Source organism: Sinocyclocheilus anshuiensis, unplaced genomic scaffold (assembly GCF_001515605.1).
Source record: "Sinocyclocheilus anshuiensis isolate Anshui unplaced genomic scaffold, SAMN03320099.WGS_v1.1 scaffold1547, whole genome shotgun sequence".
Lineage (NCBI taxonomy): Eukaryota > Metazoa > Chordata > Actinopteri > Cypriniformes > Cyprinidae > Sinocyclocheilus > Sinocyclocheilus anshuiensis.
Window position 1 is genome coordinate 113,711 of NW_015552673.1, and position 19,874 is coordinate 133,584.

At 40.4% G+C, this 19,874-nt stretch overlaps 2 protein-coding genes across 2 annotated transcripts in view; both read right to left on the reverse strand.

Moving 5' to 3' along the window:
• Positions 1–3,275: 3,275 nt before the first annotated feature.
• On the reverse strand, positions 3,276–5,759 carry LOC107667453 (leukotriene C4 synthase-like). The gene is made up of 5 exons (XM_016459122.1): positions 5,660–5,759; positions 4,963–5,062; positions 4,765–4,835; positions 4,008–4,089; positions 3,276–3,933 (listed from the first exon to the last, which is right to left on the reverse strand). The coding sequence occupies exons 1-5, from the start codon at positions 5,718–5,720 to the stop codon at positions 3,783–3,785; spliced, it is 465 nt and encodes a 154-aa protein (XP_016314608.1). The 5' UTR covers positions 5,721–5,759; the 3' UTR covers positions 3,276–3,782.
• A 157-nt stretch (positions 5,760–5,916) lies between these two features.
• LOC107667451 (mastermind-like protein 1) overlaps positions 5,917–19,874 on the reverse strand; it is a 31,599-nt gene continuing 17,641 nt past the window's right edge. Inside the window, exons 3-6 of the mRNA XM_016459120.1 lie at positions 17,567–18,961; positions 12,114–12,299; positions 10,489–10,678; positions 5,917–8,987 (exon numbers count right to left, since the gene is read on the reverse strand). Of these exons, the coding sequence (XP_016314606.1) occupies positions 7,951–8,987; positions 10,489–10,678; positions 12,114–12,299; positions 17,567–18,961 (2,808 nt within the window). The 3' untranslated portion in view covers positions 5,917–7,950. The remainder of the gene's footprint in view (positions 8,988–10,488; positions 10,679–12,113; positions 12,300–17,566; positions 18,962–19,874) is intronic.

The window sequence follows — 19,874 nt, forward strand, 5'->3', positions numbered from 1 at the left end:
GCATAAACACATTTCATTACACCAAATACACAAAATAATGTTCTTTTTAGCAACATCATATGCCCCCTTTAATACGGATGTATATTCTCTTTCACACGCACGCGCACGCACGCACACGCACACACGTTTACTTAACTAAATGGGGCCATTACATAGACTTCTGTTGTTTTTATATAAAAATAGTTATACACTTTTTAACCTAAACCCACCCCTACCCCTAACCCTACCCCTCACAGAAAACTTTCTGCATTTTTATAATTTCAAAAAAACTTTGTTTACTTTATTTTTATACCAGTTTTACAAATGAGGACTTCCCCAAATGGAATCGATTTTGTCAGGTTTTGCTCACTTTTGGGTACAAATCAGTCCCCAAAATATGGTTAAGTAGGTACACACACACACACACACAGACCTACAGCCCCCACACACCCCTTCTGCATCCTTGAACGTGTTTCCTGCAACAGGAAGTAGCAAAAATCCCATATGATTTTTTTCCTGTTGGCCAAAAACACAACTTCCTCTCCAAGCGGCCAGGTCAGTTGGAACCAGTGTGAAGCTGGAGAACGTGCACCTGTGTGTTCAAGTGAAAGCGAGGGAGAAAGAGAGAGACAATGAAGTACGAATGACTCCTCTGGGCCTGCTATAATGATCGCCCTTTTGGTTCTCACACTGTTAAAAATTATTTTTCAAAATTGTAAATATAAGATTATTGGATTATGCTTTACAGCTTTGAAATTTCACATTGTTTACTTGCCATTTCTTTGAAATTATTTGTGAAATCTACTAATGAAAATGGTTTCAAAGCCATTTTTCAGTGTACAGCACTGCAGTATGTTCAGTGGTTTGTTTCAGATGAATGACAATTAATTCACAATGATGTATTTCATTAATGTAAGAACATTCGGGTTCATTTCATTTAGGCGTTCACTCACTTTGCTCACACTGGGCCGGTGAAGCGAGTGGTGACATGACACCTTTTGCTCTCCGCATCCTGTTGCTGATAAAACCGAGCCAAGAGATAATAATACGGTGATAATAATTACACTAAACCTCATCTCTACACACACTAGCACTGTAGAGTGTGTGTAGGCTTCTTGAAGTGTAATTTGTCAAGCTAAACGAGCTAATAATTTCAAGTAGTTCAACCACCTAGTAGTGCGTTGCAATGATGAAGTCTAGAGGTCATGAATGCATGAACTAGTTTTTCTGCATTAGAAATAAATGACTTGTTCCATAACTTTGCAATGTTTCTAAGATGGAGGAAGGCTGTTTTGATAACATGCAAAATGTGGTTTTCAAAAGATAAGTAGCTGTCTAAAAAAAAAAAACCCCCACGTCTTTAACTGTAGAGAAGGAAGTAGCACTACTGTCTAGATGCAAATTATATTTTGAGAGCTTATGTATACAGGTTTTTGGTCCAAATATTATCACCTCTGTTTCATCAGAATTTAACAGATGGAAATGACTGATTATCTGGCCTTTAATATCTTGCTGTTAACTTAACCGTTAAACCAATTCACTTACACACAATAAAAAACAAATCTTCTCTGCATTTCCCCTCTTCCCTAGCTTGATTTGTAATTTAGTTAACTGGTAATCTAATAAACGTGGCATTGTATATTTCAAATGTTGTTGGGTCCTTGAATCGCTGTTTTGTAAGTTTACATTTTTGCATTTATTAGATGCTTTTGGATAAAGTCATCTAATAAATGCGTAACTGTAGGAACATGCAAATAATAAAATGTGAAACACTACAGACTGCAGTAGTGGTAACATGGTCTAACAGTGAACTGATAGCCTCCCTACAACTACTGCACATGCACCCATTTAACCAGTGGACCCAATTGTTAATGACACTACAACTAACTGCTGTTTAACAGAAAATATCTCTGTGGTAGTAACACAGAACCCTCACCACACTTTGTATGAAGAGTTTAAAGCAGGATGCTATGGTTTCATTTAGCTGCTTCAGACAGTGGCAACATCACCCAGAAGTGCATTGCAGAAGTCACATGAAAGCCTTTATTTCCTTCAGTTACTCTTAAAAACAGACACGTTCGGTTCACATCACCTACATCTCAAGCTTTCTGAACACGGCAACTTCCACGCGGGGTGGAACTTTTGAATACAGACCTATTGTTTTCGCAGCACATGCAGTTGCTAACTTTGCCATTGGGTTCCAATGCAAACTGGACTGGGAGTACTGCGGAAGAATTTGTATTAGGGAATATAACAATAATTCTTTTAAGAGCACGACCAAGGAATCTACATTTATTTGTGTGACTGTAGAATTTCATTTTAAATGTTTTTTGCTCTTTGACAGATATGCCACCATGATGTGAATACAAGATTTCATTCACATTTAAATGTTAGCAGACAGTTTATGCTAGAATAATCAAACCATATTTGCATAATATGTCATTTTGATCACTGTTGGCATGAAAGATTGAAGTCAGATTCAAGCCCGACATTTCACCCCACTGCTTTTGGGGGTATGGTGCAGTTTTTGTGATGCTGGAGTGCTGTTATACAAAACAAATGACTCAACTGAGGTTTTATATCAGTTGTTGTTGGTATACTAGTGATGTCCAGTACAGTATGCTGTGCCTATCACCTCAAAATAGCGAAGCCTCCAGTGCATTCATTCTCACTATTACAACTATTGGTCAGATAAAATGTCCTGGAAAATGAAAATATGTTTCAGCATTTCATCAGCATATTCGTTAGGTAAGAACAACTGGAAATGTAGGAAAAAGTCTGGTCTTCACCACTGACACTGATGTACAAAGTCCTAGCACCTCCTTATGGCCAAAAATACAAAACACTATACACAGATTGAATGTTTTTGAACTGTCAAACATCATTCTAGTCTTTGAATTTCATAAATGTGTATAGATCAGAAATGCATGCATTTACACATGACCAGATAACAGAAAATATAGCATTATAAAATAGAAAACAGAAGTGACTCTGGTTGTCATTTCCACCACTCTGATTTTTACCCCAACGAAGGCATTTCTAAAGTTAATGTACTTGTTTACCAATGGGGCAACACTGTCAGCGAAAAACATGAGATTAAATATGAGACGTGATGTATGAAGAAAACATAGGAAAAATGACATCACAGTGCATATCACTTGGGAGAATAATAGTTTTATTGTGCATCATTTCCATGAAAGACATGAGATTAAATATGAGACGTGATGTATGAAGAAAACAGGAAAAATGACATCACAGTGCATATCACTTGGGAGAATAATAGTTTTATTGTGCATCATTTCCAGTCGAGTTTTGGTCAAATTATTCAAAAAGTGAAACGGTTTAATTGTGTTTAAAAGGCTTGTTAGTAATGAAATCAGCCTTAGCTAAGAAAACGAGTTATCAATGCTTTCAAAAGCATCTAATGCATAATTTGGGGGAAAAACAAATATTGGCAACCAAGTCAGAATTCTCCTGAGAGATGCATATTTATGTGCAATGACATTGCTAGTACAAAAATCAATTAAAAGCTTCTAGCTGAAATATAAACGTAATAATAAATTAAGAAAACCACTTTTTTTTTTTACATTTGGAAATACTAACAGTAATGGTTTCTAGACAGTTATTTAACAACGTTTGAAGTAACCATTTGAATAACTGATTGTTTTGCAGATGTTTCCATTTGATGGACAAAATGAATACCTTCTTTCTTTAGAGGAGAAAAAAAAGTAAAGAAAAACCTTTCAGGTCCTTTAAAGCATTCCCTGTTCTCAGCCTCCTGCAGACATCCAGCGCTTGTGATTTCATGTGTGTTCGTTCAGGCCCAGAACATGACTAAAGGAGTGCAGCAGGTCCAGTCCCAGATAGGCCTGCGTCATGGTGCAGACGACCCCCAGCCCGGCCAGAGCGATCAGCACCCACTGCATCTTTGCACTGAAGTACAGCGGCTCCAGTCTGCCAGCAGACAGTAACAGGTGAGCATCACGACTGGGCAAACATGAACACTACTACAGTCTTAGATCACTGACCTGCCCTGAGCCGAATCCGCATAGCCGTGGAAGTACAGATACCGTCCATAAAGGTACAGGAGCCCGAAGAACACTGCCAGTGCTAGAGCAAGAAATTCATCATGTCATTTTCTGGATGAGGGGTTTGTTCAGATCACTAAACCCAATAGCAATAGTGATGCTTGACCTAACCTAATATTGATCACCACCTCAATTTAAGCTTACTTTTCTTCCTTTAGATCTGAATGGAGGCGTTTGAGAAGAGCACAACAGCAGCAGAACGGCTTTGCATAACACATGTCAAGGGATTTTTGGTTTACATGCAAATCTGAGGTGTGAGATATCAGATTCTGGTGAAAGCCAATGTGAGCGCTGTTAGATTAGATTGACTTGTTTTCTCTTTTAATCTAGAGAGACTTTTAAAGCATATGTTATTTATACACTTCTCACAAGGGAAAGTTCCCCTTTGAAGACTTGTCTGGTTTAACCCCTCTATAAAACCAGCCTGAAGGAACATCTGGGCGTTTTTATTCGTTCAAACGTAACATTCTAGATGCTCTCTTTTTCTGTAAATAAATCAAGGCATTTTCAGAGTGCAGTGTGTCCTGTGCTTACTCCAGTATAGCAGAAGCTGCTTGAGCTAGTCTTATTAATACCACAAACTATAAATCTGGTTGTCGCATTTTAGCAAGATATATTAATATGTTCTGTGAGCGCCAAGTTGAACTGACATGAGCCTACCTGATATTTCGTGGATTCTCAGTTCAGGGAAACTCACCTTGACTGAAGAAAACTCCAGCCAGCCAAAGCGAGAAGACGAATATGGGGAAATATTCAGAACAGTTTGCTCTGGCAAGAATGGAAAAAAATATGACAAATGAGACCAAGCCTGTCGAGATCAACATTCCTCTCAGTGAAGTCATGTGTCTTTATTCAGTTGACGGATGATAAATGCGACCCATTCCGCCTGACTTACTGGGCTCGAAAGATCCTCTCAAACTCCGGAGGTCCGGTGGTGGCCGGCGGAGAGACCGAGTGCTTTCTCCGCGCGGAGATCACCTTCAGAGAGAAGTACGCTGACAGGACGGCAAACACATTTATCACATCAAACAGATTGTGAAGTTAAAGAATTTCCTAACACACATTGCAAAAGATCCTGTTCTTAATCTGAATGTTTGCTTTTGCATTAAAATATATATATACCGATCGACTTTAACGCAAGACGCCAGGGGAGTAGCCTAAATAATGACAGAATTTTTATTTTTGGAAAAACTATTCCTGATTTTATTACAGAAAAAGCGCGAGAGCCGCTCAAAATGAATTTGTCCAACCAATTTCAAGACCTATATTACTTTCAAATGCGTAAATCTGAGCAGTATTCTAGGAAATCTTACAGATTGGAACGTTTGGTAAAACGCTGTATTTTTTTATCAGCCAGTTTGCAGGGCTTGCCAACATGACAACTCTACTGTAACTCTACTGATCATTCTCTTGATTCAAGTCCAACTATCACTGCTACAATTACAGTTCATTCTTGCACGAGACACATTTGTAATACCTGTAATGTAGGACACAAGCGCGTTTCATCATACAGTGTATATAATCTGTTTCTCTGACCGTAAAACGGACAAATATTGATTTGACTTGACCATCTACAATCATGTGGTAATTACCTTGCTCCAGCAATCCCAGCACTGTGACGGCTGCTAACAGCACGACCTGCTCCAGCATCATTCCTGTGACAGTGAGCCAGACACTATCCTCTATCTCTGGTCAAACCACACTCACAGGCTGTTTTTTTTTATTCAGTCACTTATATTAGCACGACTAGAGTGGGCGGGACAAGAATATAACCCACATTACATCACTATTATTAAGATTTTTCCAGGACATAATGCTAGAGGGTATATGAAGCATGCACTCACAAAGGTAAATGAGAAATACCGCCCCATGAAAGAAATGAATGCTAATTGTTTTTACCACAAAGGTTTATGAAAAATCTGGTGTAACAACTCATTTGACAATTTCTGAACAAAAGTTGCCTTTGCCTCCTTCATTTTAAGCCAGTCATGCTTGTATTCCATGACTTGTCAATCATTTTGTCCATGGATTGTGTGTGTTAAGATGCTTTTTAAAGGGGGTTTACATTTATCAGAACGTGTCAGGTTCACCTGCATTAGAGTATTATCTGAAGCTTTCCTGAACCTCATTACATCAAAACTAAGTTGCTAATGCACAAATCACCCAAAACGCTAAATAAACACACCAAACAAGACCGTTTCTAGAGAACTATATTTACACAACACTCTCGTTTTACAGAGAACAATAATAAAAAGTATAAAATACTTACACAATTTTGCATCAATGTACATATAAAAATAAGATCTATCTTCTCCTGAACAATAGAAACGGCATACATACAAAAAATATATAAATATACATGAAACCCTGTCACAGAATCTCAGATGGAGAGAGAGTTCAGGTAGCACAGTTCAGACCGGCACCTGACCTGCCCTCAATGTAACATCAGACACCAGAGGGAGAAAACAAACAGGATTATTAACCCTCTCACCAACACAGAAGCTCTGAGCTTTTCAGAAGAAAAAAACAACAACACACAACTTAGTGTAGTGTAACATGAAAGTGTAATGACGCAATCTACTTTCACTGGAGCACTGTAGAGTTGTCAGAACATCAGTTCATCCTCCTCACTATTAGTCTCAGCTACACGCCTTCAAGCGGTCATGGCCTGATTAAACAAACCACGAAGCATCTACTTCCTAAATTTAGTCAATGAGAAACTAACCAATGAACATACGGAACTTAAAGTAACAGTTCAACTAAAGTTGTGATCCTTTATTCCCTCATGTCGTTCCAAACTCGCATGACTATCTTTAGTGGAACATACAAATGAGACAATCTGAAGAATGATAATACACACAGGGTCAGTTTTCTGATAAACCTCTAAAAGCAGAGGTCTGATCTCGCTCTGGAGGGCCACAGTCCACATTTGATTTTGAATGGATGTCTGTGGAGAAGAGGCTTCAGTACTCTGAATGAACTGCTTTTGTGATGAGCAGCTTATTACTATATGAATCAACATGTTTGCCATTAAACAGCCATTTTGGAATTTGTAATCATTTTTGGAGTTTACAGTGAAAATGTTTTGCATCGGGGAAAACTCCGTTTACGGCACTTCTCAATTTCTATGGTATCCACAATCTGTTATTGACCTTCGTACATCTCTGACAGCAATTCAGTGATGTCAAGGATATGATGCGAGTGTCAAATGGCATCTCCCCATAAAAAGACCATCTCTATTTCCTAGTGATCCTGTAGAATTGATTAGCTGGATCAGGTGTTGAATTTGGGTTGGGGCTAAACTGTGCTGGAAGGTGACCCTCCAGGAGCTGGACTGGACATCCCTCATGAAGCAAAGTCACATGGGTTTGGACCGACATGGTTAGTAAATGATTCAAATATGCTAATTTTGAGGTTAACTACTGCTTTAGACCGTTTTACTGTAAATCACATATTGTGCATCTTCAAGAGTGCAAATTTAAGGCCTGTGGAAGTGTGTCAAGAGACTCAAGACACTCCTGACATTGAACAGACCCTCCTCATGCCTACAGCAAACACATAGGCAACACAACCGTGTGAATGGCTCAACTAGTGTTTGAGCTCACACTCATAAGAAAATTCAGTGGTTTTACCGAGCCACAGGGTCAGTAGTAGAGCATTTCCCTCTTTGAAATTTCCAGTCCAGAGAATACTTCAGTGACACAGGCTCTGTGCTCTACTTGACCTCTTTTATATACACCATATACATACTCAACAGAGAACACAGCAGATCTGAGTGATATGAGCAGTTTCACCATCTCCGAAAACATCCGAAAGTGGACGTTTATGTTTTCTCCTCTACCAAAGGCACCAGCATTGGCTGTTATTGGCCCATGGCCATCACTCACTGGTGACTGGCCAACAGCTCGTCTAGATCATCCATCCACTCTTGTGTCGATGGGTTTTTCAACAGAGAGTCCACTAGGTCCGTCTCGGCAGGAAACCCGGACAAGCTGCCTCCCGATTGGGTGTTATAGCTAAACTGGAGCTGCTGATTGGCTGTCCTGTTGATCTGATAGGCATGACTGCACTGAAGTCCTGCGGTGCAGTTAGGTCCGGCCTGTGGCTGACTGAAGGGCCCCAAGTCAGGCAGAACCTGCTGAGTTTGAGGCGGCGCTTGCACCTGCCCCTGCTGGACCATCTGCTGGCCAGGAGGGGGCAGCTGTTGGGACATGCCTGGGTTATTGGTCCGTTGCTGGTTCATGTTAGGCAACATCTGTCCAGGATTCATTACTGTCAGGGTCCTACCAGCTGCACTGTTCCCCATGCCACCCTGGGGAAACGGGGTGTTGTTGGAAAGTTTGGACAATCTTGGCTGCATGTGGAAGCCAGAGTTGGGGAAACCTGCTGGCATGCCTCCGTTAGCAGAGCCGGGTTGGAGACCTGGATGCTGCTGCTGCTGCCATGACTGGGCCTGTGCGGGCAAGGCACCCTGGATACTGGTTGGCATGGAGGTGGGCATAGCAGAGCCCATGTTATTAGTCATGGCGTTGGGCATGCTGTTGGGCATACGGGCCAGCTGCTGCTGTTGTTGTTTCAACATAGCAGCATTGGGTTGGTTTTTCAAGTGTGCTTGTTGCTGGGCTGCCAGAACATTCTGGCGGTAAGCGGCAGACATGGAGGACACTGGCGGTCTCTGCTGGTTGGGGTGGGAAGGATGCATGGGCATGTTGCCGTAGAGGACTTGTTGCACGTCGAGACCGCCTGCACAGGATGGGAGGTTCATGTCTGCTTGACTGGCGGCTGGAGGGGGACCAGTGCTTGGGCCAGTATTCTGTCCCACCCCCATTCCCATCATGCCTTGTGTCTGAGAGAACATCCGTTGTGTTCCAGGGGTGGGGCCACTAAGAGAGTTGACATTCCCTATTGGTTGAGATGCACCTAAAACAGAGTAACCAAACAATCACAATTACAACAAGTTTTTTTAAGATTCAAGTTTTTTTTAATTTTTTTTTAAACAATTTCAATGTTGATCAATGAATTTAAAGTGAAATGGAAGAAGCCACAGATCTTATCTTCAGAATTGTAATGTACATCTGAGTGTAACAGAACCAAGTCCCGCCCTACAGTTTTTCAATAATCTATGTATCAGTTGTTGATTGGATGTTAAGATGTGGGTGTGGCACACAGCAGTAGAGGCAGATGAAAGCAAACTTGCAATGACTGGGTCAAACAATAAAAAAAATAAAATAAATGAATCGTTCACAGTGAGAATAAAAATTAATTTGGAAAATATATAGGGTGAATTTTTATTTAATGCAGACTTTAAGCAATACTCCTCAACTAAACCAGAAACATTCTACACTCAAACAAGTACACAACATTTTTGATGAGTCAAGTCGCTTGCTGCGAGCTTTGTTTTTCAGACAAGGCTGCTTGTTTCTCTTTCAAGATCTGGCAACACTGAAACGGCTTTCTAAACTCATTCGCCACAATTTTATTTTACCAGCTTCACTTTGCAGGAAAAACAAACTGCTCCTGTCATCATATCCTCAACCTCTTATTGTTCCAAACCCAAAAAGACTTTTATTAATCTTTGAAACACAAATTAAGATATTTTTAATGAAACTTGAGAGGTTACTGCCCCACCCCCGAAAGTCCAAGCAAAACCTTGATCCAAAAAGGTCATAAAGGCATCATGAAACAAATCCACCTGAATCTAGCAGTCTTGTGATGATCAACTTGTGATGAACAATGATCAACACCTACAAAGAGCACATGGGTTAGGTTTATGGTTAGGCTTAACCCTAACCCATTTTATGGCATCTTTATGATCTTTTTGGATCTTCCTAAAAGGAATCTAGATCTTTTTTGATTTGATTAAAAACATATTCCTTTGATTAATCTTCAAAATACAAAGTCTTGTAGGTTTGGAACGACATGAGGGTGAATAAATGACCATTTTTTAGTTGAAGTAAGCTTTTAAAAGTAGACTCGCAGATGAATGATTGATGCTGTATGTAACGGCAGTGCACACTGAACACTGTATCCCTGTCATTCAAATGAGTCTATCAATAAACACACTTGCAAATCAGATGGACTTGTGTGTGGACCTTTTGTAACAAAAGGCTACTTGTGTTGACCTACAGAGCCAGGAAACTCATGCCATACTGAACTTTTCTCGTAATCAGAAAAACAGAGGTCTTGTTTACACCTGTGACTCTTGTGATCCAATCTCAAGTCCAGACTGGGTCCAAACCGCTTGATCACTAAAATTATTCTTGGAGCTGGTCAGGTCCGGTTGTGACCACATCTCATTTTTAGCATCCGTCCATATGTGTCCTCATGCATTCTGGACAACAGAGTGCCTACTGATGCAACATGTAACAAGCAGCAGGTGTAAAAGGGGGCAACTGATGATCAAGAAGAGAAAGGTGAATACCGGAGATGGTGTGTTCGCTGAAGCCGGAGGAGTGCTGCTGGGCCAGGCAGGGCGGCACACCAGCAAACTGAGAGACCTGCTGCTGGAATGGGTTCTGCTGAGCCTGCGGGTTCTGTTGGTCCTGGTACTGAGGCGGTGGACGGGTCAGATGCCTCTGCAGCTGCTGTTCCTGCTGCTGCCGCTGCTTCTCCTGGGACAAACACACTTCAGTTATGGCTTCAAATACTGTCATGAAGGGGAACAACACTGTGGCAAAAAAATTTATTATTCTTGTGAGGCTGCTGCCCCCTGGAGGTGGACCTCAGGACAACTCCAAGAACTGATGAAACTGGATGAAACTTTAGCAAGCATTTTTGCGCACACACACACACACACACACACACAGAGTTTTGACTCTAAATTTGGTTTATATTTTACAGCTACTTCAAAAGTGGCTAATTTAATCACCAATGAATTCTATATTTGCAACCACAATATCACCCACAGTTTAACAAACTATATTATTTGGAGAAAGAATTGTTAATTATGTTGATGATGATGATTAATAAATGTATTTATTGAACATTGTGACTTCAAATTGGTCTATACAATGCTAGCGATAGTAACATGATTAAAGTCACAGTTACGTCACTTGCAGCTGCGCGCGCATTGTGGTGGCAGAAAAACACTGGGAACAAGTGGAGGGAAACGGGTAAAATCCATGGAATAAGAGAAAAAATGTATTGTTGTGCCTTTGGATGTCAGAATCGGAATGCAAATCATTTTTATATAATACCGTCTTCAAAGAAGCCATTTGAAGCTAAACGCAGACGTTTAAACAGACAAACTATGGATGAAACCTGCTATGACTACCCTACTTTTAAAGTATAAATTTGATTTAAACAATAGGTCTATATAATATTCGTATAGGGGACATATTGTACTAGTATTTCATGCATGTATTTCAACTGTAGGGCTATTTAAACCTATAACATTTTACATAACATTTACCTATTTTATCAGACAATTCTGACTTTTTTTCTTGCAAATGCAAGTTTATATCTCCTAGTTTGGACTTTATAACTTGATTCAACTCAATTGCGAGTTTGTCAATTCTGAGGGAAAAAAGCCAGAAGTGTGGGATTATAAACCGAAAAAATCAACTCTTTATTCTTTCTTTTCAAACCAGAATTGAGAGATATATTCTTGGAATTGCAAGAAAAAAGTCAGAATTTTGAAATATAAACTCAATTACATATTACAAAAAACGTCATCACTGTTTGCAAACACTGAAATTGGTCTATAGAAGCAAAAATAAGTGAAAGTGACGTGACATGTGGCCAAGTATGGTGACCCATACTTGGAATTAGTGCTCTGCATTTAACCCATCCAAAGTGCACACACACAGCAGTGAACACACACACACCGTGAACACACACCCGGAGCAGTGGGCAGCTATTTTTTGTTGCGGTGCCCGGGGAGCAGTTGGGGGTTCGGTGCCTTGCTCAAGGGCACCTCAGTCGTGGTATTGAAGGTGGGAGAGAGCGCTGTACATTCACTCCCCCCACCTACAATACCTGCCGGTACGAGACTCGAACCCGCAACCTTTGGGTTACGAATCCGACTATGAACACTGGAAATGGTACCTGCTCGGCCATCATCTGCCTCTGGAGGAACTGCTTCTGCTGACTCATCAACTGCATCTGCTGCTGCTGCTGCTTCATGTAGGCCGCGCTACCATGGTTAGCCGGGATGCTGTTGCTGCTCTGCTGTGGTGTCATGCTGTTGCCCTGGCCAGGAACATGAGCTGTGGAGGGGTAGGACCCCGAATCCTGGAGAGACAGAGTCAGAAATGACTCTTATTAAACACTAGCAATTACAGAAGACAAAATATTTCAGATTTGACAGGAAAAGCTCTTTTCTCTTACAAGCTGTGGAGAATGAGAGGACCACACATCTTTACTTCATTTTAACATCCGCTTGCGGTTTCTTCTTTCATTTGTAACCAACTGTATAGCAATTAATTACATTTCCACTTTCATTTATATAGATATGCCTTACTAAATGCCTTATTGTAGTCGTAATCTTCAATCTGTGCTGTGGGAAGTTATATTCAAACATTATAGTAGAGAAACACTCCCTGTGGCCAATATTATCTTCAAGGTTAGCAGATGAGGAGTTGCCGCATGGCACTTCAAAGGTACTTGTGTTGACCAGCAGAGAAAGGCAGCTCTTGTCATGCGCAACTTTATTTGTGAGAAGAAAAACTTGTTTAGAGGTCTTGTTTAGAGAGAAATACAGGTCCAAAACACTTAATCACCTTAACTATATTTGGAGGTGACCAGGGGAGCAAGTGACTACATCCCATTTCTAGGTCTTCACAGATCCATTTGGTTCCGAAAATCCAAAGTCTGACCGAAGCCCAGAGTGAGTACAGCTCTGATATTAATAGCCCTGGGTTTTGTGTAAAAAAAAAAAAAAAAAGTCTCAAGCTAGCGAGAGATGACTTATTAAACACTACAAATTACAGAAGGTTTAAAGGGGTCATGAATTGAGAAATCAAATTTTCCTTGATGTTTTGACATGTAAGCGGTCATTGTACTATGAAAACTTCCTGTAAGTTTCAGACCTCAAAACTTCCTTGTTAGTCCAAAAACAGCTTTTACTGAAACCAAGATCAGAAAATGACTCATTTCAGATTTTCTCACAGTATGACGCCATAGTGCAGTGAAAGCCCACCTCTGCAAAATCAGATCAATGCCTACTTCTACATCTTTGGCCCCGCCCACTGGTGCGTTAGTGAGATGAGAAGGAGAGAACAGCAACACAGGATCACTGCCAGACTAAAAATAACATTACCTTCTAAAGGATACTGATGCTAGGAAAGTGATTATTTATTTAACTATGTGGATGTCCCAGTAGAGCATTATTTGTTTGTTCAGTACATTTCACGGTGGATTCTTTGGTAAATCAGTCACAGTTTCTGTGCAGGTTTTGCAAACAGACTTTTACTGCAAAATATGGATCTGACAGGAATGACATAACATGTATGTATCCGTGTTCAGAGTAACACATGTAACATGTAACACTTATGAAATTTGTGTAATACTTATGAAATCACATGTAATACTTATGAAATTTCATATGAAAAGATTGTAGCCAATTATAGCAGTGGGCATTACATTGAAGTCTCACAGCAGTCACGCCCCTTCCAACAGAGCGTTCAAATCAGAGTATAAAATGGCCTTTTATTTCTAAATTATTAAAATTTTTGATGTAAAAATCCTATTTACAGGTGCATCTCAATAAATTAGAATGTCGTGGAAAAGTTCATTTATTTCAGTAATTCAACTCAAATTGTGAAACTCTTCTAATTTATTGAGATGCACCTGTACATTATAGGTGCACCTCACGAAACATTATCAAATAATTATATAATGCAGTTCATGACCCCTTAAATAATAAATAAATGAACGAACGAATTATCTGATTAGACAGTAAAATCTTTTTTCGGTTACAGTCTGTGGAGAATGAGAGGACCATGACCAACGGGGGGGGTTTCATAACAAAAATGAAAAAAAAAATGACCCTCAGAAAATCCTAAATGTAATCAAAATCATGCGACACCAAAGACCGTAGTAATGGCTGATGAAAATTCAGCTTTGATTTATATATTTCTTACATAGGTATATAAAGAAAAATGTCCTTGATATAATCGTTAATATGGCACTGCATTACAGAAAGAATCAGAATTTGGGTAGCAAATATTAATGGTCCTTAACACCTAAAATTAGGCTTTATTTTCTCCAAGTATAAGGTCTTATTTCTTCCTTCTGATTTTGTTGGTAAGTATAACTAGGACACATTCTTGGCAGGTTTTGTGTGACTCCCCCTCCTACAGTATAATTAATGCAATCCACACCAGCTGAATGCTTCAAATCTCACTGCTTTGTAACTCCCATTTAAATTCAAGCATCAAAGCAGCTGAACAGCACATCTCCTCTCTGATCTGACCGTTGAGGCAAAAAGCTTCCTCAGCACCTCTGGACTACAGACAGTGGTGAAGATAGTTTAAAAATATATCGGAGATGCCAGCGCTGGCTGCCACCCTTTCACAGCAAACACCCGGGAAACTCTTGCATGCTCTCTCTCACACACTCAGTGCGGAGGTATTTCAAGGTCAATGACGACACGAAACGGCGTTATCTGAAAAGTGAGAAGCGGACAGAGATTTTACAAAAGAGAGTTAACAATAGCAATTCGATAAACCGTGCAAAAAAAAAAAAGTTGATATCTCGCAAAATAGTAAAAGCCAAATGGGATAAACAGCTATATTTAAAGAGAAGGAATGATTAAAGTGCGGGGGCTAATCCGAAAATACTCTGCGCAGGACGAAAGCCAGGGGCGGTCGGGTGGGCAGGCAGCACGCATGAAAGACGGCTTTGTCGCCCCCTCCTCTCCCTCCTTCTCTGGCTCTGCCGGTCCTTTTCTCTGTTGACCCGTCTCTGGCAGCCCATCCCAGCCCCCACCGCAATGTGTGTGTGTGAGAATGGCTGTCTGCTCTCTGCTCCTTAGCAACCAGCTGCCTGACCCAGACAAACTGTTCAACCCCGGGGTGCATGAGGCCCACTGCCAGACACACATACACGGGCCGATGGGATAAAAAAAAACCCTCGAGCTGGATGTGTTTTTATATTATGTATTATATTATTTTGATGCCGACTGGGAATGTTGTAATGATTTAGTCATGACTGTTGGTCACCATTAGTCAAAATCGACTATTTTTATTTTATCGCAGTGTTTATTATAAATGAATTATCCATAGACATTTTTTTTAATTCACGTGCCCTCGTAATTTTTTTTAATCAAAATAATATAAATATAATAAAAGACCCCTTCCACCTTGCAACAACATCTCCCCCCTGTTGAAGTGTTCACTGGCAGAAGGGCTGAACAATAATCCCTCAGGTAACCGGTCACTGAAAAGATCACAACAATCAGCAAACAGCAATGATCCAATCAATGCCCGACGACAAAATCATGTCCCACCCTACATTTTCTTATTCAAGAACCCATTTCAGTCAGATATACTGTACATCACAATAGCCAACTTTACAGATGTATAAATAGCTTTTCTTATACTTCAGTAGCACAAATGGCAGTTGTTAACATTTGATGAACAATTTTAGTAAATATTTTATTCAATATCTTGAGTGTAAATATCTTGTGTACATTGCATCGCCACTCATGTTACACAAAGCATGCATTATTCCTTTTATATGGATACGTCTAACCAAATGCCTCATTGCTTAATTCTGTGCTGAGGGTAGTTATATTAATTTCCTCAAACACTCTTGCAGAAAGAAATGCTCCCTGCTGCCAATAATATCTCCAAGGCTAGCGGATGAGGAGAAGAAAGGGTTCCTAGAAGGGGGTGTGTTTTTTTTGGCGGACTCAGCCACTTCAAGTGCAGTCAGTTAGATCTATTCCCTATTAAAGCAGTGCTGATCACACACTGTTTGGAAATGTCACAAATTAAGAGAAATATAAGCTGTTTTTTCGACTTGACTGTCAAGCACATCACTGAACAACTATCTTGACTCTTCTGAGATGGATTAATCACTTTTTACAACGTTTACATTTTCACATTGTGCAAATGAAAATGAAAATGAACATTTTCTTTCCAGAAGCCGTTTCCGGAATCTGATAATATCATTGATAATTTCTTCCCGTTGATAAGCTCTTCCCTTTAGTCTAATTTGAGCACCTCATTTCCACTGCGGTGATGCAGAAAGATCTTGTCATCACTGTTTTAATATTTTATGTAATGCAATGACATTCAAGACATTTTTATGTGTCCAAATGCTTTGAGGCCACTGTATTTTGAAACCTAAAATGCCAAAACCAGTCACTCCTAATATTCATCCCCTTCTCTACCACAGTCAGAGTGACACATATACTTCATCTGACAGCACGTCACATGTGCACTAGAACATTTCATCTTTCAGTGTCTTGTGCGATTTCTCTGCAGAATTTGAGTGATAAAAAGGTCTTAGTATTTTTTTTTTCATACTATGTAATTCCAAAAGAGTACAATGGAACTCAATTGGGACCAGAAACTGTTTGGTTTCCCATATTATTTAAAATACCTTATTTTGTGTTTAGCAGGAGAACGAAATTCATGCAGGTTTGGAACAACTTGAGGGTGAGTAAATGTTGACAATTTTCATTTTTGAATGAACTATCCTTTTAAGGCTCTCAAGACATTTTGATTCTTAAGACAACATGTAGTTACAACTACAGATTAGTTTTGTTGTAAGTACTTTATAAAAACGAATGATTATGACGTTTTTATTTTATATGATTTGATATCTAAATACATTGTGAAGTTGTTAAAATCAGTATAAACTTTTTTTTTTTAACGATTGTTTTATCAAAAATTTTAATTTGAAATGTTGACACTATTGGAAGAGAGCTGAACTGGATGATCAATCATCAATGAAGTGACTTTATCTGGAAAAATGACTCTGTTATCGTCTTCTTGCATTATTGACTAACTATTTTCCTGTTTGACACTGTAAAGCTGCTTTGACACAATCGGTTTTGTTTAAAGCTCTATACAAATAAAGGTAAAAAAAACCCCACTTCATCCGAAAATGAAAATTCTGTCATTTACATACCCTTCTGTCATTCCAAACCTGTAAGACATTGGGTAATCTTTGAAACACAAATTAATATATTTTAGTGAAACTATAAGTTAATTTAAGCTATGGTAAGTGTGGTAATATGGTAAAAATATGGTAAATTAAGTTTCAAACATGATGCACGAGAACCAATGAGGTTTGCTGTAGCTTGAAACACATGCAAAAGCTTCCATGTTCACCATACGTGATGTACTGTATGAATGTGTGTTTATGTGTAAAATAAAAGTCTAAATTAAATCAGTTCATCGTAGATGCACATATAAACACCCATTTTTTTGTTCTTATGGGTTTGGACTCACACGAGGGTGAGTACATGACAATTAAAATTTTTTTTGGGTGAACAAAACCCCTTGTTAGCAACAGATGTGATGAGTGCAGTGAGAAGGTTGTCTTACCAGAGCATGCTGGTGGTGTACTGGTCTGAAGTTCATGCTGGCCGGCCTTTGCTTCTGCATCTGCTGTTGTCGCATCAGGTTCAGGATGGCCTGGCTCTGTTTGTTCTGGTTCTGTGTGGCCGGAGGGCCCCTGGGTGCACCCGGCGCTCCAGCCTCATAATGGGACAGGGGTTTAGTGTTACTGTAGTTCAACATGGCCACCTGGGCACCTGGGTTGGGTGGGTGGCTGAGGGGCCCCGTGGGTGCGGCTGGGTGACTTAACATGTTGGCGTGCCCACCGGGCTGCATGTACCCATCTGGAGCGCCTGCTTTGGGAGAACCCTTGTTAGGCATGAGCAGGGTCTTGGGGTTGGGGAAGTCTTGCGGGTACAAAGAAGGGCTGGTGGACTTCTCAAGGCCAAAGGTTCCGCCCATTTGACTTTGGGTGGGAGCATTTTGGGGCCAAGACGTTGAGTGATTGGGCTGCTGGTGGAATTTCGCTGCTTGCTGTTGCTGCGGTTTTTGCTGTGGCGGCTTCTGAACCACGTGCTGCAGCTGGCTTTGTAATATCGCCCTCTGCTGCTCACGAACTGCTAACTGCTGCAGTTGCTGCGCGGGGGACAGGTCTTTGGGTGGAACGGGCAGCAGGTGATTTGGATGTGTTCTGCTGGGCTGAATGGGCGGCTGTTGTGGATGCTGCTGCACAGGCAGGGCCGGCGATGTGGCCGGAGCCGTTGCGGGGGAGTTGGTGTGAAGCGGAGGCCCAGACGAGGTGGGTCTCAACTGAGGTGAACCGTTGCAAGAGTCCTGATCGAAGGCGGAGGGAGCCATAGTGGGGGAAAATTCAGTCTTCACGCTGACCAGATCTGGCGGCATCAAGCTCTGAGCTGCACCGGCGGACGAGAGCTCCGGGTCCTTGCGATCTCCAAAACTGTCACTGAAGAGCTCCTGGATTTCCTCGTAGGGTACGGAGCGGTTGAACTCCTCCATAATCTCACTCCAGTCCTGATCGTTGAGGTTGAGGTCAGGGAAGAGGTTGTGGTTTCCATTCCCACCTCCCCCAGGCAGTATGCAGGGCAAGATATCGTCCACCGGCTCCTGCTTCATTTCTTTCAGGCGAAAATCAGACTCTGTGCCATGTGATGCACCGCTATCAGTTAGACCCATCCCATTGTGCTCTGCACCAACCGCTCTGTGGTTCCCATTGGCCATCATGGCATCGGTACTCACATTACGTTTGGAGTCCATAGGTGAGAGAGGAGGCACTGTACCATTTGAGACCCCATTAAGACCCCCCAATGCATCCCCAACACAGGCTTTTTTATTGGGCGGGTAGCCATCGGTGAAACCGTTGACCTGGTCACGGCCTAGGGGTGAACCAGCATTCTCCAACTTCCTCTTGACAGTCTCCTGTAACTGCACATAGAAGATACAACAAGTGAACATTTAACGAGCAGTTCATGTAGGTTTTTAATTCATATTTGTTACATAGTTGTACATGAGATGCAAACTGAGCAGTTTTCTTTATGTATAGGTATTTGATTACAGGTCCATGAACTTTAATCAACATCTAGGTTTTTTGTTAAAATGTATATGAATTCATAAGTTATGATGGAAATTTGTGTGACTAATTATAAATCACCTTTTGTCATTTAAATGGCCCTGCAGTGTGACATGAATTTTTACAAATATTCACATCTTCAAGTATATACAAGAATTGTGTCAACTACCCTCAAGATAAGCTTTTCTTTCCATTTCTTTCCCTGCAAAGATGTTGGTCCCATTTTATTTTACTCAGTGCAAATGACAAAGAAACAACCATACACTAGCAAATGTAGATCACATTTTAGATAATAAGCTGAAAACGAGTACTGCGCAATGATGTTGATATGCTTTGGACTGGTTTATTATTCATGACTCATATGAAACTGCATTATGAGAATTATCTCGAGGGACTCCCACTCTGATGTTCAGAAATCCTGAATTACATATCCTATTAAACATACCAACAATGTTGTTAAAAGATGTGTAATATTTTTAACTAAAAGGACAAATATTGTGTGGACCAAGAATGCAGTTTTTCTACATACATTAACCGTAATTAAGAACTTGTTTTATAATGATTCACTTTAACAGGCAGACTGTTAGCAATGAATCACGCTTGCATATGGTGTTATGTATGGTGTTTAACAACAACAACAACTTATGTACTGCATGTGGTTGTTTACACATTAATACACACTTAACAATAATTTACACATTATTTAGTAACTGTGAATTTTTAGAAAAGTTATAGTAAATGCGTCTATTCTGAGTTATGACTGGCTAA

Coding starts and splice junctions, on each gene's coding strand:
- LOC107667453 (XM_016459122.1), bottom strand. CDS start 5,720: ATGATGCTGGAGCAGGTCGTGCTGTTAGCAGCCGTCACAGTGCTGGGA. Junction 5,063..5,659: donor GCTGGGATTGCTGGAGCAAG/GTAATTACCACA, acceptor CCGTCCTGTCAG/CGTACTTCTCTCTGAAGGTG. Junction 4,090..4,764: donor TGGAGTTTTCTTCAGTCAAG/GTGAGTTTCCCT, acceptor TTCTTGCTCTAG/CACTGGCAGTGTTCTTCGGG.